Source organism: Kogia breviceps, chromosome 4 (assembly GCF_026419965.1).
Source record: "Kogia breviceps isolate mKogBre1 chromosome 4, mKogBre1 haplotype 1, whole genome shotgun sequence".
Lineage (NCBI taxonomy): Eukaryota > Metazoa > Chordata > Mammalia > Artiodactyla > Physeteridae > Kogia > Kogia breviceps.
The window spans coordinates 119689184-119713092 of NC_081313.1; the positions used below are offsets into that span (position 1 = coordinate 119689184).

General features: G+C 41.1%; 1 protein-coding gene across 6 annotated transcripts in view; it reads left to right on the plus strand.

The window, feature by feature from the left end:
• ARHGAP26 (Rho GTPase activating protein 26) overlaps positions 1–23909 on the plus strand; it is a 470919-nt gene that overhangs the window by 227075 nt on the left and 219935 nt on the right. For all 6 annotated transcript variants that reach the window (XR_010840265.1, XM_059062235.2, XM_059062236.2 and 3 more), the window contains exon 12: positions 20627–20663. Coding sequence is in view for 5 of the 6 variants with exons in the window: in XM_059062235.2 (XP_058918218.1) it covers positions 20627–20663 (37 nt within the window). In the remaining variant the exon portion in view is untranslated. The remainder of the gene's footprint in view (positions 1–20626; positions 20664–23909) is intronic.

Genomic DNA, 23909 nt, shown 5'->3' on the forward strand with positions numbered 1-23909 from the left:
GGAGCAAACACGTGTTAGATGAGCTTTGTTCAGGCATCAGTTACAGTGCTGTAGCCATGAGTGCAATGGTGATGAATCAATGGTATATATTAGATAAGGTGTCTTGAAACAGAAACACACAAAACAGGGTTCTGTATTGATCAGTTGATGAAAATACTGCGACCAGAGGCTCATAGAAACCTAACTCATGTCCCCTAGGAGCAGTGGTTCAGGTTTGCTAATTGTAGTGACTTTAAAGAACATAATTACTGTGAATAATGAGAATCGACTGTGTGCGTAAATATGTATGTATATTTTATATTTATAATTATTTTATGTTTATGATGACTGCATTTGTGATGATTTTATATGCATATATAATATTTGTGTACAAATCCCTTTTTATTCAAGTTGAGAAAGATTAGCTCAGGGCAGAGGAAGCCACAGAGTTGCCTGGGGAGCTGGCCCGGAAAGGTTCAGGGGAAGTGAACATTTAAAGGACACAGGCTATCAAGTGTATATCAACCGTATCAAGAGCTGCAGGAAAGGGCCCAGAAGCGGCTTTTTTTTTTTTAGTACGCGGGCCTCTCACTGTTGTGGCCTCTCCCGTTGCGGGGCACAGCCTCCAGATGCGCAGGCTCAGTGGCCATGGCTTGTGGGCCTAGCCGCTCCACGGCCTGTGGGATCTTCCCGGACCGGGGCACGAACCTGTGTTCCCTGCGTCGGCAGGTGGACTCTCAACCACTGCGCCACCAGGGAAGCCCAGAAGTGGATTTTGATTTGTGTGTTCACCTGCCATGCTCTCAAATTCAGGTCAGAGGTAAGGCATGTCCTAACCTCTTATGTCCGCGCCCTAGGGAGGGGATCCCAGCAGGCTTACCCTCCCAGTTGACTTTGGTGGCTGGCTGTGCTCGTAACTGAGCTTGGTGGCTCTGTGTATGGCATGCTTTGGCTCTCTCTGCAGAAGAAGCAAGAGAAGCTTGGGTTGGGCACTTTGTGCTTTTGATGTGAACACTGATAACAACCCCTTTCTTCCTGGTCAGCTTTAAACCATATTGTTCAGTAAGCTGAGCTGGCCTTTGATCAGCAGCCTTCCAACACTGCCTCCTTTTCCTTTTCAGTCCTTACTCCCTGTTCCTCTAAACTTACAGGACCTCATTCTTAATTGTCAGCAAATTCCAATTTAACAGGTTGCTGATAAGATACAAGGTGCTACACTCCATTGTAATGGGAAACCCTTAAAGTGAATGGTGTCTTGACATGAGCCCTTCAGGCCCAAAGAAGTTTATTTTTGATGGTGGGATATTAAAAAGGTTAGGAAGTAAGGGAGTCTGGAAGTTTTAAGCAGATCTATTTCCAGCCTCTCTTTTGGTAGATTAGGAAAATAAGATTCAGAAAGAGGGAGAGGCTTGATCAGGGTCACACAGGAAGTCAGTGGCTGGTCGAGACCACTGTACGTGTCGGCTCCCAGGCTCCCTGCCTATTCAGATCATAGCTTATAGGTAGCCATGTAGTTAGCTGTGTCCCTGAATATTAGCCTTGAGCGTATATATAGGTCTTTACAAAGTTCAACATACTTGTGCTGAGCTGAGTGGGTAGGGAGCACATATCAGTTAATAGTATGCAGACCCCCAGAGGTGATATGAATCAATTCCATGTGACAACTTTCTGGGGGGTGGGGAGAAGGGGAGCAAGGCTGGTTAGGGCTGCTTGGTCCTAAATTTGTATTTTAAACCAGTGAGTTCCAAATCCGGGCTGTGACTCAGAAGCAGCTGTAAATTATGTTTACAAACTAGGGGAACTAGGGAAATTAATTCAAGATGAATCATAAACTTAAACATAAAAGCTAAAACTAAAGCTTCCAGGAGAAAACACAGGACAAAATCTTTGCAGTCTGGGGTTGGCATTGGTTTCTTAATAGGATACAGAAAGGAATAGGCCTACCAAAAAATGAAAAATTTGACTTTATTAAAATTACAAACATGTGCTTATCAAAAGGCACCATTGAGAATGTCAATTGGCAAGACACAGAAGGGGAGAAAATATTGCAAAACATACATCTGACAAAGGACTTATGTCCAGAATGTAGAGAGAGCTCATAGAACTCAGTAATAAAAGGAACAACTCAACTAAAAGGTGGGCAAAAGGCTTAAAGAGACACCTCATGAAAGAAGATTAAGAATGTCCAGTAAGCACAAGAAAAAGTACTCAACATCACTGGTCATCAGGGAAATGCAACTTAAAACCATAATGAGATACTACTACACACCCACCAGAATGGCTAAAATTAAAAGACTGACAATACCACGTGTTGGTGAGTATGTGGAGTGCTCAGAACTCTCATACATTTTTGGTGAGAGTGTAAAACGAGCATTTGGGAAGAGCTTGGCACTTTCTTATTTAATAACAGATTTTAAAAGACTGCCCCATAATCCAGCAATTCCGGTCCTAGATATTTACATGAGAGAAAATAAAAACAGGGGTCCTCAAAAAGATTTACACAAAGACATTCAGAGCAGCTTTATTTATGATAGCCAAAGATGGGGAACAGCCTAGGTGTCCATGAACAGGAGAATCAATAAACAGTGATATAGTCAAATAATAAAATATTACTCAGCAATAAAAAGCCCAAAAGTATTAATTTAGGCCACAACATGGATGAATCTCAGAAAATTTATGTTGAGTGAAATAAAGCAGCCATAGAGAGTACATTCAGTATTATGCCATTTGTACGATGTTCTAGAACAGGCAAAACTAATGGTGGGAGCAAATGAAAATACAACAGAACAATGGCTGTGCATGCGTGCATGTGTTTGTGTGTGTATATGGGGGTAAGATGAAAAGAGGCCCGAGAGAACTGTCCAAAGTGATGGAAAAATCTCTACTTTTATAGTGGTTCAGGGCACGTGCACATATGGCTTTGTCACCGTTCCCTTAAGAATTGTGCATTTCATTGTAGGTAACTTTTGCCTTACAAAGACTGATAAATGTTGAACTTTAGTAAATGATAAGCTTACTGAAGTGTTTAGATGAGAAGTCCTGATGTCTGCAACTTACTTTAAAATTTGTCGAAAAATAAGATGGATTGGTGGATGAGAGAGAGATGGCCAGATATGTGATAAGGCAAATGTAACAGTATGTTAACAACTGTAGAATGGAGGTCATTTTCCAAGGTCCCAACCTTACGCTTTACCCCCATCACTGTGTGGGAAGCCCTGTGGAATCTTGATAAACCTCCTCCCTTTCACACTGTGTGGAGATGAGGAAGGGCTCAGCCTAATAACTTCTAACCTCTGTAAAACCAGAAAGAATTCTGGAATCTGCTCTTCTACTTTGCAAACCGCACTCTGTTCCTTGGAGACTGTAGGAAAATACAGAGATTCCTCATGTCATAGAGCTAGGGATCCCCGTTCTACGAGCTTCAGAGCAAGGAACTCAGAGTGACTATTCCCAGAAACCTTGCTGCGTATGCATGGGTTGGCATCAGGATTATTCCTAGATTTAGGATAGGACCTGCATCTGAGGGAGCTCGGCTTTGAGTCATCTATCTATCTAGAAATGCGGTACTCTGACCTCGCAGTTGTCTGAGGCAAAGAAAGAGGTCACCTGTGTCTGTGTCGAATAAATTCACCTCCTGCCTCACAAAGGGACATTGTGAGGATTAATGAGATCAGTGTAAAAGACACTTGCCTTAAGTCCTCTGGAGGACAGAGGGGCTGGAAGTCGAAAGGAGTGGATTTTGTGCAGTGACTCACCCTCTGGCTGTCCTTCCTCCTGGGCAGGGCCCTGCTCTGGCAGCAGGACCTCACATGCTCCTACTTTGGGATCGTGTATACTGGACCGAGGAGTTTCTCATTTGCAGTTTTCCAAAGCACAAAAGAACAAGGTTCCTTCTTCTGTTGATGGCACTGTGTCACTATTTCCACAGACACACAGAGGGAGACAGAGAGAGAGGGAGGAGCTGGGGGAGAGAGGAACACAGAAAGACATCCTCTGTTTAAGATTGCAGTCTTTGTCTGGGGGATGAGGAGGTGATCCCTCCTCTCCGCATGGAAACACCATGCTGATGGGCTAGTGGATTCACACCCTTTTTAATGTTACATGAGCATGAAGCCAGGAAATGTTAAAGCCAGGAGACGCCCCACATTGTGAGCCAGCCACATTCCATATACATGTCAGCTCACACGCTGTCTGTTTAACTGTCATGCATTTGATATTGAGTGAGCTTGTGTCCTTTCTGTTGCCTTTAAAATTTGCCTGCAGTATTTTTCTGTACATTACTTTTTTCCTCTTTTGTGTCCAGTTTTTGTTTATACTGGCTGTGGCTCCGATCTTGGGTTGAAAGTTAGGGAAGGTGCTTATAGGGGTTTTCAGGATTTCTGAATATGAAATGCAAGGAAATTGCATAATGTTGCAGAGTTTCCTCTTCTTGTTGCTTGCTTGTTACCCAAAATACAGTAGTTCCTTCTAGAATCTTGAAGGAATTGGGCAGATCTCACCCGCTGATGATCTATTGTGGTCTCGAGAGTCAGTGTTATCCTGATTTGAGGTTGATTTTTTTCTTGAGGTCAAACAGCAAAGCTTCCTGAATTATAACTATGGCAACAGTGTTTATATAGCATGCAAATCGAAGTCCTGTGGGGGAGGAGGAGCACTCACCCACAACATTCAGTGTTAGTAACCCCAGAAACGTTTTGCTCGTGCTTAATTTACCAGGCCCAGAAATAGGTTAAAATAATTAGCCTACCCCTTCACTGGATGTCTGGGTGGACCCTACCACCTGCATGCCCCAGGAGGAGCTGTTTCACCTTTTCCCTTGAAATTCTATCAGCTTCATTCGAGATTTCTTGTAGAGAAGGGCAGTAAGTGCCAGCAACACTCAAAGTAGAAAGCTACAAGGATCATTTGCTTATCAATAAGGTCATTATGACTGGCTTCTGACCCACTGAGGAAGACTCAGACAAGAGAACGTGCATCGTGGGTCTTAAGCTCCTGTTCCTCAGTCAAGAGCAATTTCTTGGACTGAATATATGCCCAGCCCTGTCTGTGTTAGATGCTGGGTGGGCCCCCATAGAAGTGTAAGACAGAACAGGCCACTGGGGGTTTATTTGGAGATGAAAAATAATGGGAAATGAAAAGCTGTGTCCTGAAGCATTAAATTCTATAGAGTGGCCTGTTAGAGCAGTGAGAGGTCAGAGAGAGGAGATGGCAGGGAGGTCTGCAGCCAGTAGGAACCCTTTGTAGAGGCAGAGGAAAGGGAAATGCCATTTTTGAGCACTTCCAGGCACAGTGAAACTATTTTTAATTCTCCCAATACTCCCACAAAGTATTATTATTTAGCTCTCCTTCACCATAAGAAAACAGACTCAGAAATGTTAAATAACCATCCAAAGGCACACAGCTAAAAAGGCCCATGGAACCAGGCCTGCATGCCAAGTCTCCAGGGCCCACAGCACACTCTGTCTACCTACTTTGCCTCCACCAACTCCATTTGTCCTTGTTCTGGAATCCATCCAAGTCTCGTACAGGTGAAAGGGCAGGCTAACAATAATGAAACCTCAAATGAAGCTGAATGTGTCAGCCCAGGAATGCCTAGGGCCGCCTTCTGGATGAAATGGGGCCTAGCCCTTTGTGTGGGAATGAAATTCAGTCAGTCTGCTTGCTTTAGTAGACCAGGAAGAGCTCTTAACTGTCGATTATTTTCATCCAGCTGAAATCTGCCTTCCTGGGACTCCACCCTGACTTTCATCTCCATTCAGAGCAGTAAGTCTTCCCCTTCTTGGACATGACAGCCCTTCAAGTATTTGAAAACCAGTATTGTGATGTCTTGAAGTCTTCTCTTCTCCAGCCGGAGCTGTAGTTTAGGGCAACACATCTGGCAGGAGCTATGTGTCTGATAGATTAGAGCAGAGACGAGAGAAGGACCAGCGAGAACCGGGAGAAGGCCAATGTCGAGATCCAGATGAGAAGACAAAACCTGACCTTAGGCAGTAGGAAGAGAAATGGGGATGAGGGATAGATTCAGGATACATGACGGTGAGAAATCTTGTGACTGGACAGATATGTGAGGTAGGAGGAAGGGGGGGACTCAAGGATGAATGAATTTACTTTCCCCCTCTACTTTGTTGCTTATTTTTCTTTGTTCTTCATTCTAGAGTTCCCTATGAAACTTAAGTAGGCTTTTCTCTCATGAGCTTTTTTGGTATTTGCCACGGCTCTTGGCTGCAAGCAGTAGAAACGCAACTTAAAAAAAGATGTTTTGGTTCACGCATGGAAAGAGCAGGGATGACACTGAGCTGCATTCTGAGGCTCAGACAATGCCGTCGGAATCTGGTCTCCCTTCCTATCAGAGCTCCACTTTCCTTTGGCCTGTTTTACTCAGACTTTGCCTCTGTGGTGGCAAGGGTTGGCCACAAAAGCTCCAGGCATGCGTCCTATTCTCCTAGCAACAGGACAAGACCTCGTTCCGTACAGTTGTGATAAAAAGCATTAAAAACAAGTCCTGTTCACTGCATTTGGCCTGGGGCGAATCACATGCACACTAGGATGCCAGGTCCGGATCCCCTGGCCAAACCTGAAGATGGAGTTGGACTCAACCTCAGCCCCTGCCAATAGCGTGGTGGGATGGCTCCCAAGGAAAATGAGGGTGGAATCCCTGGAATAGAAGAGCATGGGTGCTGAGTAGAGGGAGCCAGGAGCACGTCTTCTGAGCACTTCGCTTCCCCACACTGTTACTGAGGAATTGTACAAGCCCTTTATAGTCTTAGGTGCAAAGCAGCAGACAATGCTTGAACGGATAGAACGGAAAGTGTGTTTTTCTATCCATCGTCATTGTCATAATCATGAACAGCAAGTGGTCATTTTTACTCACTGGCTTGCTGGTGTGTTGGTGAGCAAGTCTTCAGGGGCCGTCAAGAGACTATCCAGCTGGCTTTGGGAGCACAGCTGCTTGTGCTGGGCCATTTTCCAAGAGACTGCCTTTGTCCTAAGGCGCCTCTGTTGCATGGGGGAGCGATCCTCGGTACCTTGAGCTACAGTGACCCCTTCCTGGTGACCCCATGGACTGTTAGTAGCATTTGCTGTCAGTTGTTGGGTGTAGAGCTAGCATTCAATGGTGTCCCATAGAAAATAAATGGCTGTATGAGGGATTCTGACAGCCTTGAGTCAAGCCAAATAAGATAAATGTACTTTATCTTGTCTCACAATAAGACCTGAATTGTGTATTTCCCTTTCTCTCTAAGGTAAAGATTCCTAGAGAATTTGCCAGGTGTTTAGAAGAATGAGATATACCCACCTGGAAATGATAGATCTGGCTTACTTTTTCTGTCTGGTTGATGCATCAATGCATTGTCCTCCTTGCTTCAACGTGAGGATTTTTTAAAAAAATTTCCATCTCTCTTTTATTCCTCTACCCACAAACTGTTTATCCAATCAATATTTACTGAGTGGTATGCTATATTCCAGTTACTAAACCTCTTTGCATGTAATTCTGCAGAGCAAGAGCAAGGTCTTCATGTTTGTTCAGGAACAGGTCATTGGGAAGAGCCATCAGATATATTTTTATTGGTTTCACTTTCAAACGAGCTTCCCTAAGACAGCAAATGCAATACTGGTAGCAGTGGGAAAGGCAAGCCAAAGGAAGCATTGCCAGGTGAGAATTAGAAAAGCAGCAGCAGCCATTTTACTTCCTTCTCTGGAGCACCTTCTGTCACTTGGGCTGTGGTGACAAGAGGCCTGTTTCTAATGCGAGAAGGAGAAACCAATACCCAGCTCCCCAGCTCTGGACCTTCTAGATGAGACATATCCTCATTTACTCCAAGCTCTTCAAACTGGTTTTATCCCCACAGGCTGAAGATTCAAACAATTAATTTTTTTTCCATTATGGTTTATTACAAAATATTGAATATAGTTCCCTGTACTATACAGTAGGACCTTGTTGTTTATCTGTTTTATATATAGTAGTTTGTATCTGCTCATCACAAACTCCCAACTTATCCCCCTCACCCCCTTTCTCCTTTGGTAGCTATAAGTTTGTTCTCTATGTCTGTGAGTCTATTTCTGTTTCATCAGTAAGTTCATTTGTTTCATATTTTAGCTTCCACATGTATGTGATATCACATGGTATTTGTTTCTGACTTATTTCACTCAGAATGATAATCTCTAGGTCCATCCGTGTTGCTACAAATGGCATTATTTCATTCTTTTTTATGGCTGAGTAATATTCCATTGTATATATGTACCACATCTTCTTATCCATTCATCTGTCGATGGACATTAGGTTGCTTCCATGTCTTGGCTATTGTAAATAATGCTGCTTTGAACCTTGGGGTGCAAGTATCTTTTCAAATTACAGTTTTGTCTGGATATATGCCCAGGAGTGGGATTGCTGTATCATATGGCAACTCTATTCTTAGTTTTTGAAGGAACTTGCATACTGTTTTCCATAGTGGCTACACCAATTTACATTCCCACCAACATGTCAGGAGGATTCCCCTTTCTCCACACCTTCCCCAGTGTTTGTTACTTGTGGGTTTTTAAATGATGGCCATTCTGATTGGTGTGAGTTGATACCTCATTGTAGTTTTGATTTACATTTCTCTAATAATTAGTTATGTTAAGCACATTTTCATGTGCCTATTGGCCATCTGTATATCTTCTTTGGAGAAATGTCTATTTAGGTCTTCTGCCCATTGTTTGATTGGGTTGTGTGTTTTTTTGTTATTGAGATTGTATGAGCTGTTTGTATATTTTGGAAATTAAGCCCTTGTTGGTCACAAATATTTTCTCTCAGTCTGTAGGTTGTCTTTTCGTTTTGTTGATGGTTTCCTTTGCTGTGTAAAAGCTTATAAGTTTGATTAGGTCCCATTTGTTTATTTTTGCTTTTATTTCTATTGCATTGGGAGACTGACCTAAGAAAACATTGGTACAACTTATGTCAGAGAATGTTTTCCCTATGTTCTCTTCTAGGAGTTTTATGGTGTCGTGTCTTGTATTTCAAACAGTTCATTCTTGAAAGCTTTTCTAACTGTGGCCTGTGGACCACCATGAGAAGAGAGGGCCTCCTCGATCCCAAAATTCATGTCCGTTATTGGTTGGTGTTGCACAGGCCAAGGGTGTCTTACTGGTAACTTCTGGTGGATGTTACTAAAAGTTCCTACGTTAATCCTGTTTAATAGAGTTTGCTTAGAATTCGAATGTGGTGATCTACTCAAAAATCTGCCTGTCACACAGTCCTGGGCAAAGCTGTCAGTTCTCTCTGTCTGTGCTCTTAGCTTTTCTTTTTTTTTTTTTTTTTAATTTAATTTTATTTATTTTTTTATACAGCAGGTTCTTATTAGCTATCCCCTCTATACATATTAGTATATATATATATCAATCCCAATATCCCAGTTCCTCACACCACCAGTGCCCCTGCCACTTTCCCACCTTTGTGTCCATACGTTTCTTCTCTACATCTGTGTCTCAATTTCTGCCCTGCAGACTGGTTCATCTGCACCATTTTTCTAGGTTCCACATATAGGTGTTAATATACAATATTTGTTTTTTCTCTTTCTGAGTTACTTCACTCTGTACGACAATCTCTAGATCCATCCATGTCTCTACAAATAACCCAATTTCGTTACTTTTTATGGCTGAGTAATATTCCATTGTATATATGCACCACTTCTTCTTTATCCATTCTTCTGTCGATGAGCATTTAGGTTGGTTCCATGGCCTGGCTATCGTAAATAGTGCTGCAGTGAACATTGGGGTGCATGTGTCTTTTTGAATTATGGTTTTCTCTGGGTATATGCCCAGTAGTGGGATTGCTGGGTCACATGGTAATTCTATTTTTAGTTTTTTAAGGAACCTCCATACTGTTCTCCATAGTGGCTGCATCAATTTACATTCCCACCAACAGTGCAAGAGGGTTCCCTTTTCTCCACACCCTCTCCAGAATTTGTTGTTTGTAGAGTTTCTGATGATGCCCATTCTAACTGGTGTGAGGTGATACCTCATTGTAGTTTTGATTTGCATTTCTCTAATGATTAGTGATGTTCAGCAGCTTTTCATGTGCTTCTTGGCCATCTGTGTGTCTTCTTTGGAGAAAAGTCTGTTTAGGTCTTCTGCCCATTTTTGGATTGGGTTACTTGTTTTTTTAATATTGAGCTGCATGAGCTGTGTATATAGTTTGGAGATTAATCCTTTGTCCATTGATTCATTTGCAAATATTTTCTCCCATTCAGAGAGTTGTCTTTTCGTCTTGTTTATGGTTTCCTTTGTTGTGCAAAAGCTTTTAAGTATCATTAGGTCCCGTTTGGTTTTTTTTGTTTCCATTACTATAGGAGGTGAGTCAAAAAAGATCTCGCTGTGATTTATGTCAAAGATTGTTCTTCCTATGTTTTCCTCTAAGAGTTTTATAGTTTCCAGTCTTAAATTTAGGTCTCTAATCCATTTTGAGTTTATTTTTGTGTACAGTGTTAGGGAGTGTTCTAATCTCATTCTTTTACATGTAGCTGTACAGTTTTCCCAGCACCACTTATTGAAGAGACTGTCTTTTCTCCATTGTATATCCTTGCCTCCTTTGGCATAGATTAGTTGACTGTAGGTGTGTGGGTTTATCTCTGGGCTTTCAATCCTGTTCCATTGATCTATATTTCTGTTTTTGTGCCAGTACCATATTGTCTTGATTACTGTAGCTTTGTAGTATAGTCTGAAGTCAGGGAGTCTGATTCCTCCAGCTCTGTTTCTTTCCCTCAAGACTGCTTTGGCTATTCGGGGTCTTTTGTGTCTCCATAAACATTTTAAGATTTTTTATTCTAGTTCTGTGAAAAATGCCATTGGTAGTTTGATAGGGATTGCATTGAATGTGTAGATTGCTTTGGGTAGTATAGTCATTTTCACAATATTGATTGTTCCAATCCGAGAACATGGTGTATCTCTCCATCTGTTTGTATCATCTTTAAATTCTTTCAGCAGTGTCTCATAGTTTTCTGTATATAGGTGTTTTGTCTCCTTAGGTAGTTTTATTCCTAGGTATTTTATTCTTTTTGTTTCAGTGGTAATGGGAGTGTTTCCTTAATTTCTCTTTCAGATTTTTCATCATTAGTGTATAGGAATGCAAGAGATTTCTGTGCATTAATTTTGTGTCCTGCAGCTTTACCAAATTTACTGATTAGCTCTAGTAGTTTTCTGTTGGCATATTATGGATACTCTATGTATAGTATCATGTCATCTGCAAACAGTGACAGTTTTACTTCTTCTTTAATGATTTGTATTCCTTTTATTTCTTTTTCTTCTCTGATTGTCCTGGCTAGGACTTCCAAAACTATGTTGAATAATAGTGGCAGGAGTGGATGGACATCCTTGTCTTGTTCCTGATCTTAGAGGAAATGCTTTCAGTTTTTCACCATTGATAATGATGTTTGCTGTGGGTTTGTTGTAGATGGCGTCTATTATGTTGAGGTAGGTTCCCTCTATGCCCTCTTTCTGGAGAGTTTTTACTATAAATGGGTGTTGAATCTTGTCAAAAGCTTTTTCTGCATCTATTGAGATAATCATATGGTTTTTCCTTCAATTTGTTTATATGGTGTATCACCTTAATTGATTTGCGTATATTGAAGAATCTTTGCATCCCTGGGATAAATCCCACTTGATCATGGTGTATGATCCTTTTAATATGTTGGTGGATTCTGTTTGCTAGTATTTTGTTGAGGGTTTTTGCATCTATATTCATCAGTGATATTGGGTCTCTAATTTTCTTTTTTTGTAGTATCTTTGTCTGGTTTTGGTATCAGGGTCATGGTGGCCTCATAGAATGAGTTTGGGAATGTTCCTTCCTCTGTAATTGTTTTTTGGAAGAGTTTGAGAAGGATGGGTATTAGCGCTTCTCTAAATGTTTGATAGAAGTTGCATGTGAAACCATCTGTTCTTGGACTTTTGTTTGTTGGAAGATTTTTAATCACAGTTTCAATTTCATTACTTGTGATTGGTCTGTTGATATTTTCTATTTCTTCTTGGTTCAGTCTTGGAAGGTTATACCTTTCTAAGAATTTGTCCATTTCTTCCAGGTTGTCCATTTTAGTGGCATAGAGTTGCTTGTAGTAGTCTCTTAGGATGGTTTGTATTTCTGCGGTGTCTGTTGTAACTTCTTTTTCATTTCTAATTTTATTGATTTGAGTCTTCTCCCTCTTTTTCTTGATGAGTCTGGCTAGTGATTTATCAATTCTGTTTATCTTCTCAAAGAACCAGCTTTTAGTTTTATTGATCCTTGCTATTGTTTTCTTTGTCTCTATTTCATTTATTTCTGCTCTGATCTTTATGATTTCTTTCCTTCTGCCAATTTTGGGTTTTGTTTGTTCTTCTTTCTCTAATTCCTTTAGGTGTAAGGTTAGATTGTTTATTTGAGATTTTTCTTGTTTCTTGAGGTAGGCTTGTATTGCTATAAACTTCTCTCTTAGAATTGCTTTTGCTGCATCCCATAGGTTTTGGATCATCGTGTTTTCATTGTCATTTGTCTCTAGGTATTTTTTGATTTCCTCTTTGATTTCTTCAGTGATCTCTTGGTTATTTAGTAACGTATTATTTAGCCTCCATGTGTTTGTGTTTCTTTGCGTTTTTTTCCCTGTAATAGATTTCTGATCTCATAGCGTTGTGGTCAGAAAAGATGCTTGATATGATTTCAGTTTTCTTAAATTTAGTAAGGCTTGATTTGTGATCCATGTTGTGATCTATCCTGGAGAATATTCTGTGTGCACTTGAGAAGAAAGTGTAATCTGTTTTTGGATGGAATGTCCTATAAATATCAGTTAAATCTAGCTGGTCTGTTTTGTCATTTAAAGCTTGTGTTTCCTTATTAATTTTCATTTTGGATGAACTATGCTTTGGTGTTAATGTGGTGTTAAAAAGTCCCACAGTATTATTGTGTTACTGTTGATTTTCTCTCTTATAGGTGTTAGCAGTTGCCTTATAGCAGTTGCCTTCCTTGTCTCTTGTAACATTCTTTATTTTAAAGTCTATTTTATCTGATATGAGTATTGCTACTCCAGCTTTCTTTTGATTTCCATTTGCATGGAATATCTTTTTCCATCCCCTTACTTTCAGTCTGTATGTGTCCCTAGGTCTGAATTTGTTCTGTTGTAGACAGCATATATATGGGTCTTGTTTTTGTCTCCATTCAGCGAGCCTGTGTCTTTTGGTTGGAGTTTTTATCCATTCACGTTTAAGCTAATTATCAATGTGTCTGTTCCTAATACCATTTTCTTAATTGTTATGGGTTTGTTTTTGTAGATCCTTTTCTTCTGTAGAGTTTCCCACTTAGAGAAGTTTCTTTAGCATCTTTTGTAGAGCTGGTTTGGTAGTGCTGAATTCTCTTAGTTTTTGCTTGTCTGTAAAGCTTTTGATTTCTCTGTCAAATCTGAATGAGATCCTTGAAGGGTAGAGTAATCATTGTTGTATGTTCTTCCCCTCATCACTTTAAATATGTCTTGCCACTCCCTTCTGGCTTGTAGAGTTTCTGTTGAGAAATCAGCTGTTAACCTTATGGGCATTCCCTTGTATGTTATTTGTCGTTTTTCCCTTGTTGCTTTCAGTAATTTTTCTTTGTCTTTATTTTTTGTCAGTTTGATTACTAGATGTCTCGGCGTGTTTCTCCTTAGGTTTATCCTCCTGGGACTCTCTGCACTTCCTGGACTTGGGTGGCTATTTCCATTCCCATGTTAGGGAAGTTTCTGACTATAATCCCTTCAAATATTTTCTTGGGTCCTTTCTCTCTTCTCCTTCGGGGACCCCTAAAATGCAAATGTGGCTGTGTTTAATGTTGTCCCTGAGGTCTCTTAGGCTGTCTTCATTTCTTTTCATTCTTTTTTCTTTATTCTGTTCTGCAGCAGTGAATTCCACCATTCTGTCTTCCAGGTCACTTATCCGTTCTTCTGCCTCAGTTATTCTGCTATTGATCCGTTTTAGTTTATTTTTCATTTCAGTTATTGTATAGTTCATTCTGTTTGTTCTTTAATTTTTCTAGGTGTTTGTTCTTTAATTCTTCTAGGTCTTTGTTAAACATTTCTTGCATCTTCCCAATCTTTGCCTCCACTCTTTTTCTGAGTTCCTGGATCATCTTTACTACCATTATTCTGAATTCTTTTTCTGGAAGGTCGCCTGTCTCCACTTCATTTAGTTGTTTTTCCTGGGTTTTATCTTGTTCCTTCATCTGGTAGATAGTCCTCTGCCTTTTCATTTTGTCTATTTTTCTTTGAATGTGGTTTCTGTTGCACAGGCTGCAGGGTTGTAGTTCTTGCTTCTGCTGTCTGCCCTCTGTGTGCTCTTAGCTTTTTGAAGGATGCTTTTTGGGTATCCCAAAGTGTCTCAAGCTGGTTGTGGTTTTCAGTTACTGCTATACTTGTATTAATGGAAGTTTGTAGAATTACTGTTATGTTTAAATTGGGTGGAAATTCTGTTCTTACATAATGGTTGTGTTGTTGAGATTTTAATGTCTTTTTAGCTTCTTTTGAGTTCTTTGTTGTTCACCAAGCATTTTTCTCCTTTGGAAAGTGGGACTGGGTGGGGAAGTCATATGAAGTTGTGGTTGAATACAGATCTAGTCTAGAAGACTCTGCCACTTGTTGGCTTTGTAACCTTTGGAAAGTTATTTAGCCTACAAGGTGGTACAAAGTGGAGGCAGTGGTAGTACCCCATCAGCTGGAATATGATATAAAATAATTCATTTAAATGCTGAGTATGATGCCTGGCACATAATTGGTGGTGGAAAAGTGATTGTGGTGAGTAGTTACTTTTATATTTAACTGCCATTTAAAAAAACATTGAGAACTCTTGCTGAAGTTGACTTTAGATTTTATGCTTTCTGTTAGTCCTTTAATTAGTTTCATTTGGTTAAATTTCAATGCTAATGAGACCAATGTCACTGTATCCCTCAAACCACATACCCATCCTTAACCATTTATCCCGTAGGGGATAAGTATTGATATGAAGAGAAGGAAAGGGGAGGATTTGGTGATGTCACGTATGGCACTCAGTAAGTGCTGGGTAAACAAAGCCATTCCCACTTAGTGCTATTCCTACTCCAACGTCTGGCCTGGTGTTGGTAATGAATGGTCATCTTTACAGAATGCTCTATGGGCCACAGAATTTGTATTCTACTCTCTGTGTTAAATGTTTTCTATTTATTGTCTTATTTAATTTTCACAGTGACCCTAAGAGATAGGGAACATTAATGTCCCTATTTTACACTAGCAAAGACTGAGGTTTAGAATTGTGAAGTGATTGGACTGTATAGCCAGTAACTGGTAGATCTGGACTTTGAATGTAAGCAGCAGATAAGCACAAATCTGTTACCCCTGACAAACAGTTTAAAAGAGCAAGTCCTAGTGATGGTGGATCCATTGTGTCACACAGATAGGAGGGACAAAAATTATATCTGATAGTGTAGAACCAGCTTGGGCAGTGTTTTGGGGGTGTGGGCACGTAGCTCTGTTTTGTGTGTCCCCACATGTGCGCATCCAAGGAACAAGCAGGTAGGAGGGGTTTAGATGTTCCAGGCTACTTGGAAGATACCTCTGGGAATGACAAAGATTAGGTGTGAATTCAGGTGCAGTTGAAAAATGAGTAACAGATTTAAGTGAATTTGACCATGAATCTATTTCTCCAACACTTCCATTTTGTGCTGATTTTGATCCAAAGTGTGATGTGGCCAAGTACTAATGCAGCTGTGTGTCAGAGGGAGAAGTGAGATTGCTTTGTCTAATTATTGCTCTATTTATGCCTTTAATTTATAAGTTGAAAAAAATTTCCTTTCTGTGCTTTCTTGGTAAGGCCTGGATAATGGTAATAACGGACACCCGTGGAAAAATTCTGGGAACCCAAGTGACTCTGTATTCTCTCTTAATTCTCTAGGGACACATAAATTGAATTGGCTCATCAGTGAACAGAATTGATTGCAAAATCACGTCTTAGTGCAGAGGGAGCATATGAAAGCTTTCCTTACCCTCCTTTGATTTAATTAAATTGTACTCCCATCACAGCTTCTGGGTGAGGACTCATAGAATTGCAGTGCCCTGTGATTTGTATCAAAGACCTACTTTCCTGCACTGGTGTTTATCTTCAGAATCGAGCCCTGTGGTTCAAAGAATATGAAGTGTTACTTCTGTGTTAGATGCCAGCTGGTCACGTGGGTTAGTGGTGAATGCTTCAGGCTGGAATCAAAGGCCATTCCCAGTTTCATTTTCTCTCTGACTCGTGGCAGATTCTTTCTTCCAGTGACTCACCTTCCCTAGCTGCACACGACATCTCATCACCTTTAGCGTCATCATCATCATCGTCATCATCATGTCTTAGTATCACGTGGTTAGTGGTTAATAGCTTGGGCTTTGGAGACAGACTGTAGGAGTTTCTGTCTGGATTCTGCCCAGTTCCAGCTGCCTGACCTTGGGCAAGTGACCTAACTTTTCTAATGCCTCAGTTTTGTCATCTATATGTCAGGAATAATTAGGTTGGTGTGAGGACTAAACAAGATAAATGCATATAGAGTGCTCAGAGTGGTGTCTGACACATAATAAGGCTTTTGTCACCATCGTTTGTATTAATCCATTATTGCTGTTGTAATTATTTTATAATGAGTCTCAGATGGACCCTGATAACATAAAGTAAACGTATGTAATTTGTATTCTCTGGAAACATGCACTTGAAAATAAGTGTTCATTGGTATGGGTATTTAACAAATTCTCATGCACAGTGTTCAGCAGAAACTAGTGCATCCCTGAATGAAAGTACTATAGAAAGCCAGAGGGCTCAGAGACTTGCATGTGGCCAGGTCTTAGAGTACTCTGGCTAAGCAGGATGGTTAGACTTTAGCTTAAGTTGGGTTGGCTGATTTATTGACTGATTGACTGATTTATTGACTGATTTATTGACTGTGTATTGACTGACTTATTGACTGATTATTGACTGATTTATTCTTCCTAGGAGCCATAATTCAGGAATTTTTGAGTGACTCATGTCCCCTTGAGTTGATCCTGGAGATTTGAGTTCTATCCTTTTAAGACAAAGGCTCTTGAGAGGCTTACTTGAAGGCATACAAACCTAAGATAAGTCTACTAATCAATCCTAAGACAGAAGCCACTGCCAAAGAGACCTTTTATTTTAGGGAATTTCCCTTGTCTCTGAACCTCAGTCTGACATTAGTGGGCAACTATGAGATCTAAAGAAGGTTTCCCCAGAACAGACTGAGCATTTCCAAAGGGCGAATCGCATGCCCTCTGCTTCTGCCAGAATGGAAGGTATTTCCAAACCATAGACTACTGGTATGGCTTGGTAGTTGTGTGCATTTGCCACTGCCTGGAAAAGTAAATGACAGTTGGAACATCCCTACAACGGCAAGATACACTAGTACACCACCTTCCAGCTTTGTGTCCTTGGACAAACTGTATAACCTCTCTGGGCCTCAGGTTCCACAACTGTAAAATGGGAATAACACTAGTACCTAACCCACAAGGTTGTTAAAAAGATTTGATGATGTCACGTATGGCACTTGGTAAGTGCTGGGTAAACAAAGCCATTGCCCCTTAGTGCTGTTCCCACGCCAGCATCTGGCCCGTGTGATGGTGAGGCTGCTCCCCCACCCCGGGCCTTCCTTGTTGGGCCATGTAGTCACGCAGTCCTGGCAGGCATGGTTTGTTAGCTTCATTTCAAACTCATTATCCTTGGCTCATTTACCCAAACCAGACAGAGATTAATGGCCTGGCCTCGGAGGATCGGGCGGCACATGTTCCTGGTGCCTTTTGGCTCATTGATATCGCCTCTCTGAGTTGGGGAATGCCTGGGTGTTCCGGGCCTGGGCCTCCTGAGCCCCAGGAAACATTAAAAGAAAGTAATTTGGTGCAAATTCACCTCCTAGTTAAGGAGGGCTGAAAGCCCTGTATTTTGTTTGTTTCTTCTGGAGTTTGCCATTTAGAAACAGGAGCAGGTTTCTCTGTGATAGGATGTTTGAATTTAATGGGAGACATGAAGTGAGCAGGGATGCCTGGAAAAAATACTTGCCCAAATATTGTCTCTTTCCCTGTGTTTCCCTCACCTACCTGTCCAATTTTAGTGTGTGCCATTGACCATGACTGGCTGGTCCTCGCTATTACGAGGTTATTACTCACTTTGCTCTGCAGGATTGTGCCGCCTCTCTCTTTGCCACATCGTCATCTCCTGCCCTTCTCTGTTGTGCACTAGTTGCCAAGCGCACTGGCCTTCCTCCCTCCAAAAGGCCATACCAGGCTCACAGTCTTTTGACTCCTTTTATGCATATAAACTGATGCCTTTTCATTCATCAGACAATAATGCTTGAAGTACAGAAACCCCTTTATTCTCATCTTTCTGACCTTCAGTAAGTGCCTGTGTGTCTTTGTAGTCTTCTTCAGGAAATGAATAATGATCATAAAATGGAGTGGTTTGTTAAATTATCTGTTTGATAATTCAAAGACCTTCTTGGCTGACTCCTTCAGTTTATAGATGGGGCAGTAGAGACCCGCAGAGGGTGAGAGACTTACCCAGTGACACAAGGCAGTCGGGGTGCCATGTTGTAACTATTGCCCAGCTCTTGACCAGCATCTCACCCATATTTCCTAGCAGGTAAAAAGTCCCCTTAGGGGGCTTCCCTGGTGGCACCGTGGTTGAGAGTCTGCCTGCCGATGCAGGGGACATGGGTTCGTGCCCTGGTCTGGGAAGATCCCACATGCCGCGGAGCGGCTGGGCCCGTGAGCCATGGCCGCTGAGCCTGCACGTCCGGAGTCTGTTCTCTGCAACAGGAGAGGCCACAACAGTGCGAGGCCCGCATGCCGCAAAAAAAAAAAAAAAAAAGTCCCCTTAGGGTGTCATGACTCTTTTTTCAGAGCTGCTTGGCTCTGTTCCTCAAAGGGTTAAATAAGTGGCTCTCAACCAACAGTGGCCATCACAATCATTTGGAATATCCTTTTTTTTTTTTTTTAAGTTATGACCAGTTTCATGCTATGCCTTTTCGTATCTACAGAATCATAAGCACCAAAGAAAATTTGGGCACTGTGATTTTTTTTCTAAAGCAGAGGCTTTATTATCTTATTTAATAATGTCAGCATTTCAGGGATTCGCAAATTGTGGCCCACAGGCCAAATCCAGCTCACCACCTACTTTTGTATGGCCCATGAGCTCAACATGGTATTTACAGATGAACATTTGCAATTGACTTGATGATGAGAATCATTTTGAACTCCATTTAAGCTAAATGTGAGCCTTCCTCTATAAAAAATTCTATTCTTCTGATTAGTCAATCTGTATTTCAAAAAATTGTACTCCTTGGAAAAGATACTCTGAGTGGTTGTACTGACCACTCTTGCCTGAGAACCAGCTCTTTAACCCCTGGATGAACCAAGCCAAGCATCTCTGAAAAGAGCCTTTGAAACCCTAAGATTGATTTTCACCTGCTAGGAATATTATACCTGTATCTCGAAAACTTACTATATTTTGAAGTTTGTCAAGAAAAAATTGTGGAAATTTGTCTTCTCTCTTGTTTTACAAGTACCGGTATAATATCATTGATTTGACTTTTGCGTCCTGGCCTGCAAAACCTAAAATATTTACCAGCCTGTCCTTTACAAGAAAAAGCTTGCTGACTCTTTCAGTGTGTCATCATTGTTTTTTATTGGGGTACATTCCCTTTTATGAATTCTATAAATCATTAAAGGATTTTCTTGTAAAAGTAATATATTCTCCTTTTATAACATTCAAATTCATGGAAGTATATGAAGTAAAAAACGATTGGTCTCATTTCCCAGTGTTAGTACTTAAGAGTTTGTAATGTATCTCTGTCCAGACTTTGCCACATACTAGCTGTGAGACCTTAGTTAACCTCTCTAAGCCTCTCAAATTCTCCATCTGTAAAACAGTGATAATAACTGTTCCTACCCAACAGAATTGTTGCATAGATAATTTGAGATAATTCATGTGAATTGCTTAGCACGTTGCCTGGTGTGCAGTCAATGCTTAATGATTTGTAACTAATTACATTTTTTTCTTCCTTTTTATTTTATTTTAATTTTTTAAAAATATTTATTTATTTATTTTTGGCTGTGTTAGGTTTTCGTTTCTGTGCGAGGGCTTTCTCTAGTTGCGGCAAGCGGGGGCCACTCTTCATCGCGGTGCGTGGGCCTCTCACTATCACGGCCTCTCCTGTTGCGGAGCACAGGCTCCAGACGTGCAGGCTCAGTAGTTGTGGCTCACGGGCCTAGTTGCTCCGCGGCATGTGGGATCCTCCCAGACCAGGGCTCGAACCCGTGTCCCCAGCATTAGCAGGCAGATTCTAAACCATTGCGCCACCAGGGAAGCCCTTTAGTTTATATACAAACATACGTTTGGGTTTTTTTAAAAGGAGGAATATGGTTGTTTTTTTTTTTTTTTTTTTTTTTTTTTTTTTTTTTACAATAAAGTTCCAGAGGTGATTCTGATGTGCACACACTTAAGAGCTGAAGTAAATACTGGGAAGTAGGTAATTATAGAAGGGACTTCTATTTGGGGGCCAGAATTGCCTTCCATTGTCTAGCACAAACCAGGGAAAAGGAGAAGGTAATGGTTTTCTTCAGCGAACCTGTAGGGTAGTATAAAATTCACACAAATAAATGTTATTTCTGTTTTCCAGGTCTACAACTCGAACAAAGACAGCCAGAGCGAAGGGAGTAAGTATGTTGCTTGGATCCTTTTCTACAGGTGGGGGTGGGCTTGGGCCTGGAGAAGTTGCTATTCTGGGGAAGAACCACCAGGAGGTGCTGTGGGCATGTTGGGTTGCCCCATTCCCCCAGTGCAGCCGAGCTACTTCCGCTCCAGCTTACGGCGTCAGTGACTCCAGGACGGTCAGTGAGCCTGACTGGCAAGGCCGTGATGACATCTTGCACTGTATAACCCTTCACACTGTACAAAGAATTTTTGTGTACATTATCTCAGTTAATCCTTTGTTGTCTTAAGAATGTAGCTCCAGTCACCACTTAAAAGTCACTTAATCCATTAACACCCAGCTCCCCCAGCGCCCTGTCCTGTGGGAAGCCAGAATTGACTTTACCTCCCTCACAGTCTCACTCCAAGGACTGGAGAGCTAGAACCATCTTAGTGATCGCTTAGTAACTAACTCTGTGTTCCTTGTTGCCACTTTGGGGAGTTAAGAGTGTAGATGAAGAACTCTGTAATAATATTCCTCTTTGCTGGGAATGACCCTGGGCGGCCTCTGTAGAATATACAGCACATTTCCCCCGCTTCTGGCTCTGAGCACTCTGGTTAATCATGATTTCCAAGGGTACCTGTAACCTTGTAAAGATGATGGGATTAAAATGAAACCGCTGTTGCTAGAGTGTTTGGGCTGATGTATCTCCTTGGTGCACAGGGGAAAAAACAAATTCCTGCCACGTTGTTACCAGAGTACAAAGGAAATTCTGTCCCCTTGCCTCAGATTTGCTTTGTAAAATCCACTTGGAAAAAAAATTCCAAGATAGCCCTACCGTGAATTCCAGTACTGTCAGTAAAACAGTACCTCTTCATGTGGACAAAAGGATGAGCCGTTTTATGTGTGTGTGAAATTTATAGGACAGAGATTTGCTTTCTTTCATTCATTCCAAAATACAGATTCTACCAGAAGTTTAAATAAAATATTAAGTAATTTGGAATGGTTGCTATTGGTAGGTTAAGAGGCCTTTAGGAGAGGAAAAAGTGTTTCTTTTTTTTCCTTCAGGAATTGAACAAGGAGAAATTTTTTTCAAGTAAATATTCAAGGAAACAAGTCATTCCCCCCCACCCCACCCCCGTGTCAGGTGGGATTGTTTTAGACTATCTGAAATCACCTCTGGTTAACTGGGCCTAAAATTACAGTACAATAATAATAATAATAATAATAATAATAATAATAATAATGAAGGAATACAGAAGGCTTCAGTGTAACTCACAGTAAGGTAGAAAGACCTGAAGAACCAAGGTTTGAAAACAGACTGGTTCTGGAGACCCAGGGACCAATGAGAAAGGGTCTTCTGGATGATATTTGCATGATGATAAAGCCCTTAAACTGTTTTTTAGTCCTTGCCTCACTCTTCTGAAGGTCCAGATTCCCAGGAAAGATAGCGTCAAGGTGGTCTAGCTGTGGCCTACCCAGGGGAAGACAACACACCTTGATTGATGGTTTCAACAGTATTCATAAAATGGGAGCAGGGTGGTTTACCAAAGGGAGATCGGGGAAGCCACTGGGACAAGAGAGGATAGATGCCAAGCAGGATGAAATAACTGATGCCCACACCATGCCCTAACCTGGGAGACACTTCTATCATGAAGGACCCAGGAACTGTGGGGGATGAGATGCATATGAATGGAGAACCAGCACCCCCTTCACCCCACACCAGAAGTTTGCCTATAACTTTTGACCTTACGAACCTGCTTCTGTCTCCTTGAGATAGGTGCCACTAGATTTGAAAGACAACCATGACTCTGCTGGTGGGCGTGGCAGCTGGTTGTACTGTTTTGTAAGGTCTTTGGAGCATATGTATTGGAAGCCTTTAAAATGTAAATATCCTTTGACCCAGCGATTTGTCCTAAAGAATAGGCTGGAGTGCAAAATTTTTTCTGTAAAAAAGTTCACTGGAGCATTGGTAATAATAGTGAAGAATTGGGAGACCATCTAAATGTTCAATAGGAAGTCCATTAAAAATATCAGAAAGTACTATGTAGCCTTCAAAAAGAACAAGAGAGATCTTGGTATATTTGCTGAAATGGTATCCACAGTATACTGTTCATTGAGTTTTTTAAAATTCAGGTTGTAGAACCATGCATTTATTAAAATAAATTAGTTGACTCATCTAGATACATTGATAGAAAAAAAGTCTGGAAATACATTTATCATAAAACTCTTACTCAGGATAGAGGGCAGATTATTGCAAGACACTGCCTTCTACTTTAAATATTCTGTGTACTTTTCATTGTCGACAAAGAGTATGTATTTTACAATAATGGTGATTAATAGGTAGCATTTATCGACTGCTTACTGTGTTTCAGCGTGTTTTATCCACATTAGCTCATTTAATGCTCAAAGCACTGACTGAGGTAGGTGCTTTTGACCTACTTTGTAGATTAGGAAATTGAGGTTGGTGAACTCAGGAGATATGGTTTAATCTGAGTTCTGTCTGATTCTAACGTCTTTGCTGTTAACCACGAGAATATTCTACCTCCCTAGGAAAAGAACAATACAGAAAGTTCTATCTTGGGAAACACGGACACTTGCAACATTTTGCTTTCGGCATCCGGTTATCCACAGGGTGCAGAGAGTTGGCTGCCTCGAGTCTCTCTGATGATTCTTCAATGGCTTATTACCCTTTTATTTAGGAAGTGGGAAAGAAAAAGATGTGTTAAACATATTGCCCACTTTTCCAGGAGTACTTTTGATAGAAACAGTTTTTCTAGGGTATTGCTATTCTTTTTTTTTAAAAAAATAAATTTATTTATCTTTGGCTATGTTGGGTCTTGCTGCACATGGGCTTTCTTTAGTTTTGGCAAGTTGGGGCTACTCTTCATTGCAGTGCATGGGCTTCTCATTGCGCTGGCTTCTCCTGTTGTGGAACACGGGCTCAAGGTGCACAGGCTTCAGTAGTTGCGGCTTGTGGGCTCTAGAGCACAGGCTCAGTAGTTGTGGCACACGGGCTTGATTGCTCTGCAGCATGTGGGATCTTCCCAAACCAGGGCTCGAACCCATGTCCCCTGCATTGGCAGGTGGATTCTTAACCACTGTGCCACCAGGGAAGTCCTGGGTATTGCACTTCTAAAAGATGTTCTGTTCACTGATTTCCAAGCTGGCAAAACCAGAGGACTGTTCTGGGTTAGTGCTTTCTCCTGTCCTTTGGCAGTAGGAACCCCTCTTCACATCACACAAGCCTTAGCTTTGCTTCCCCTCCCTT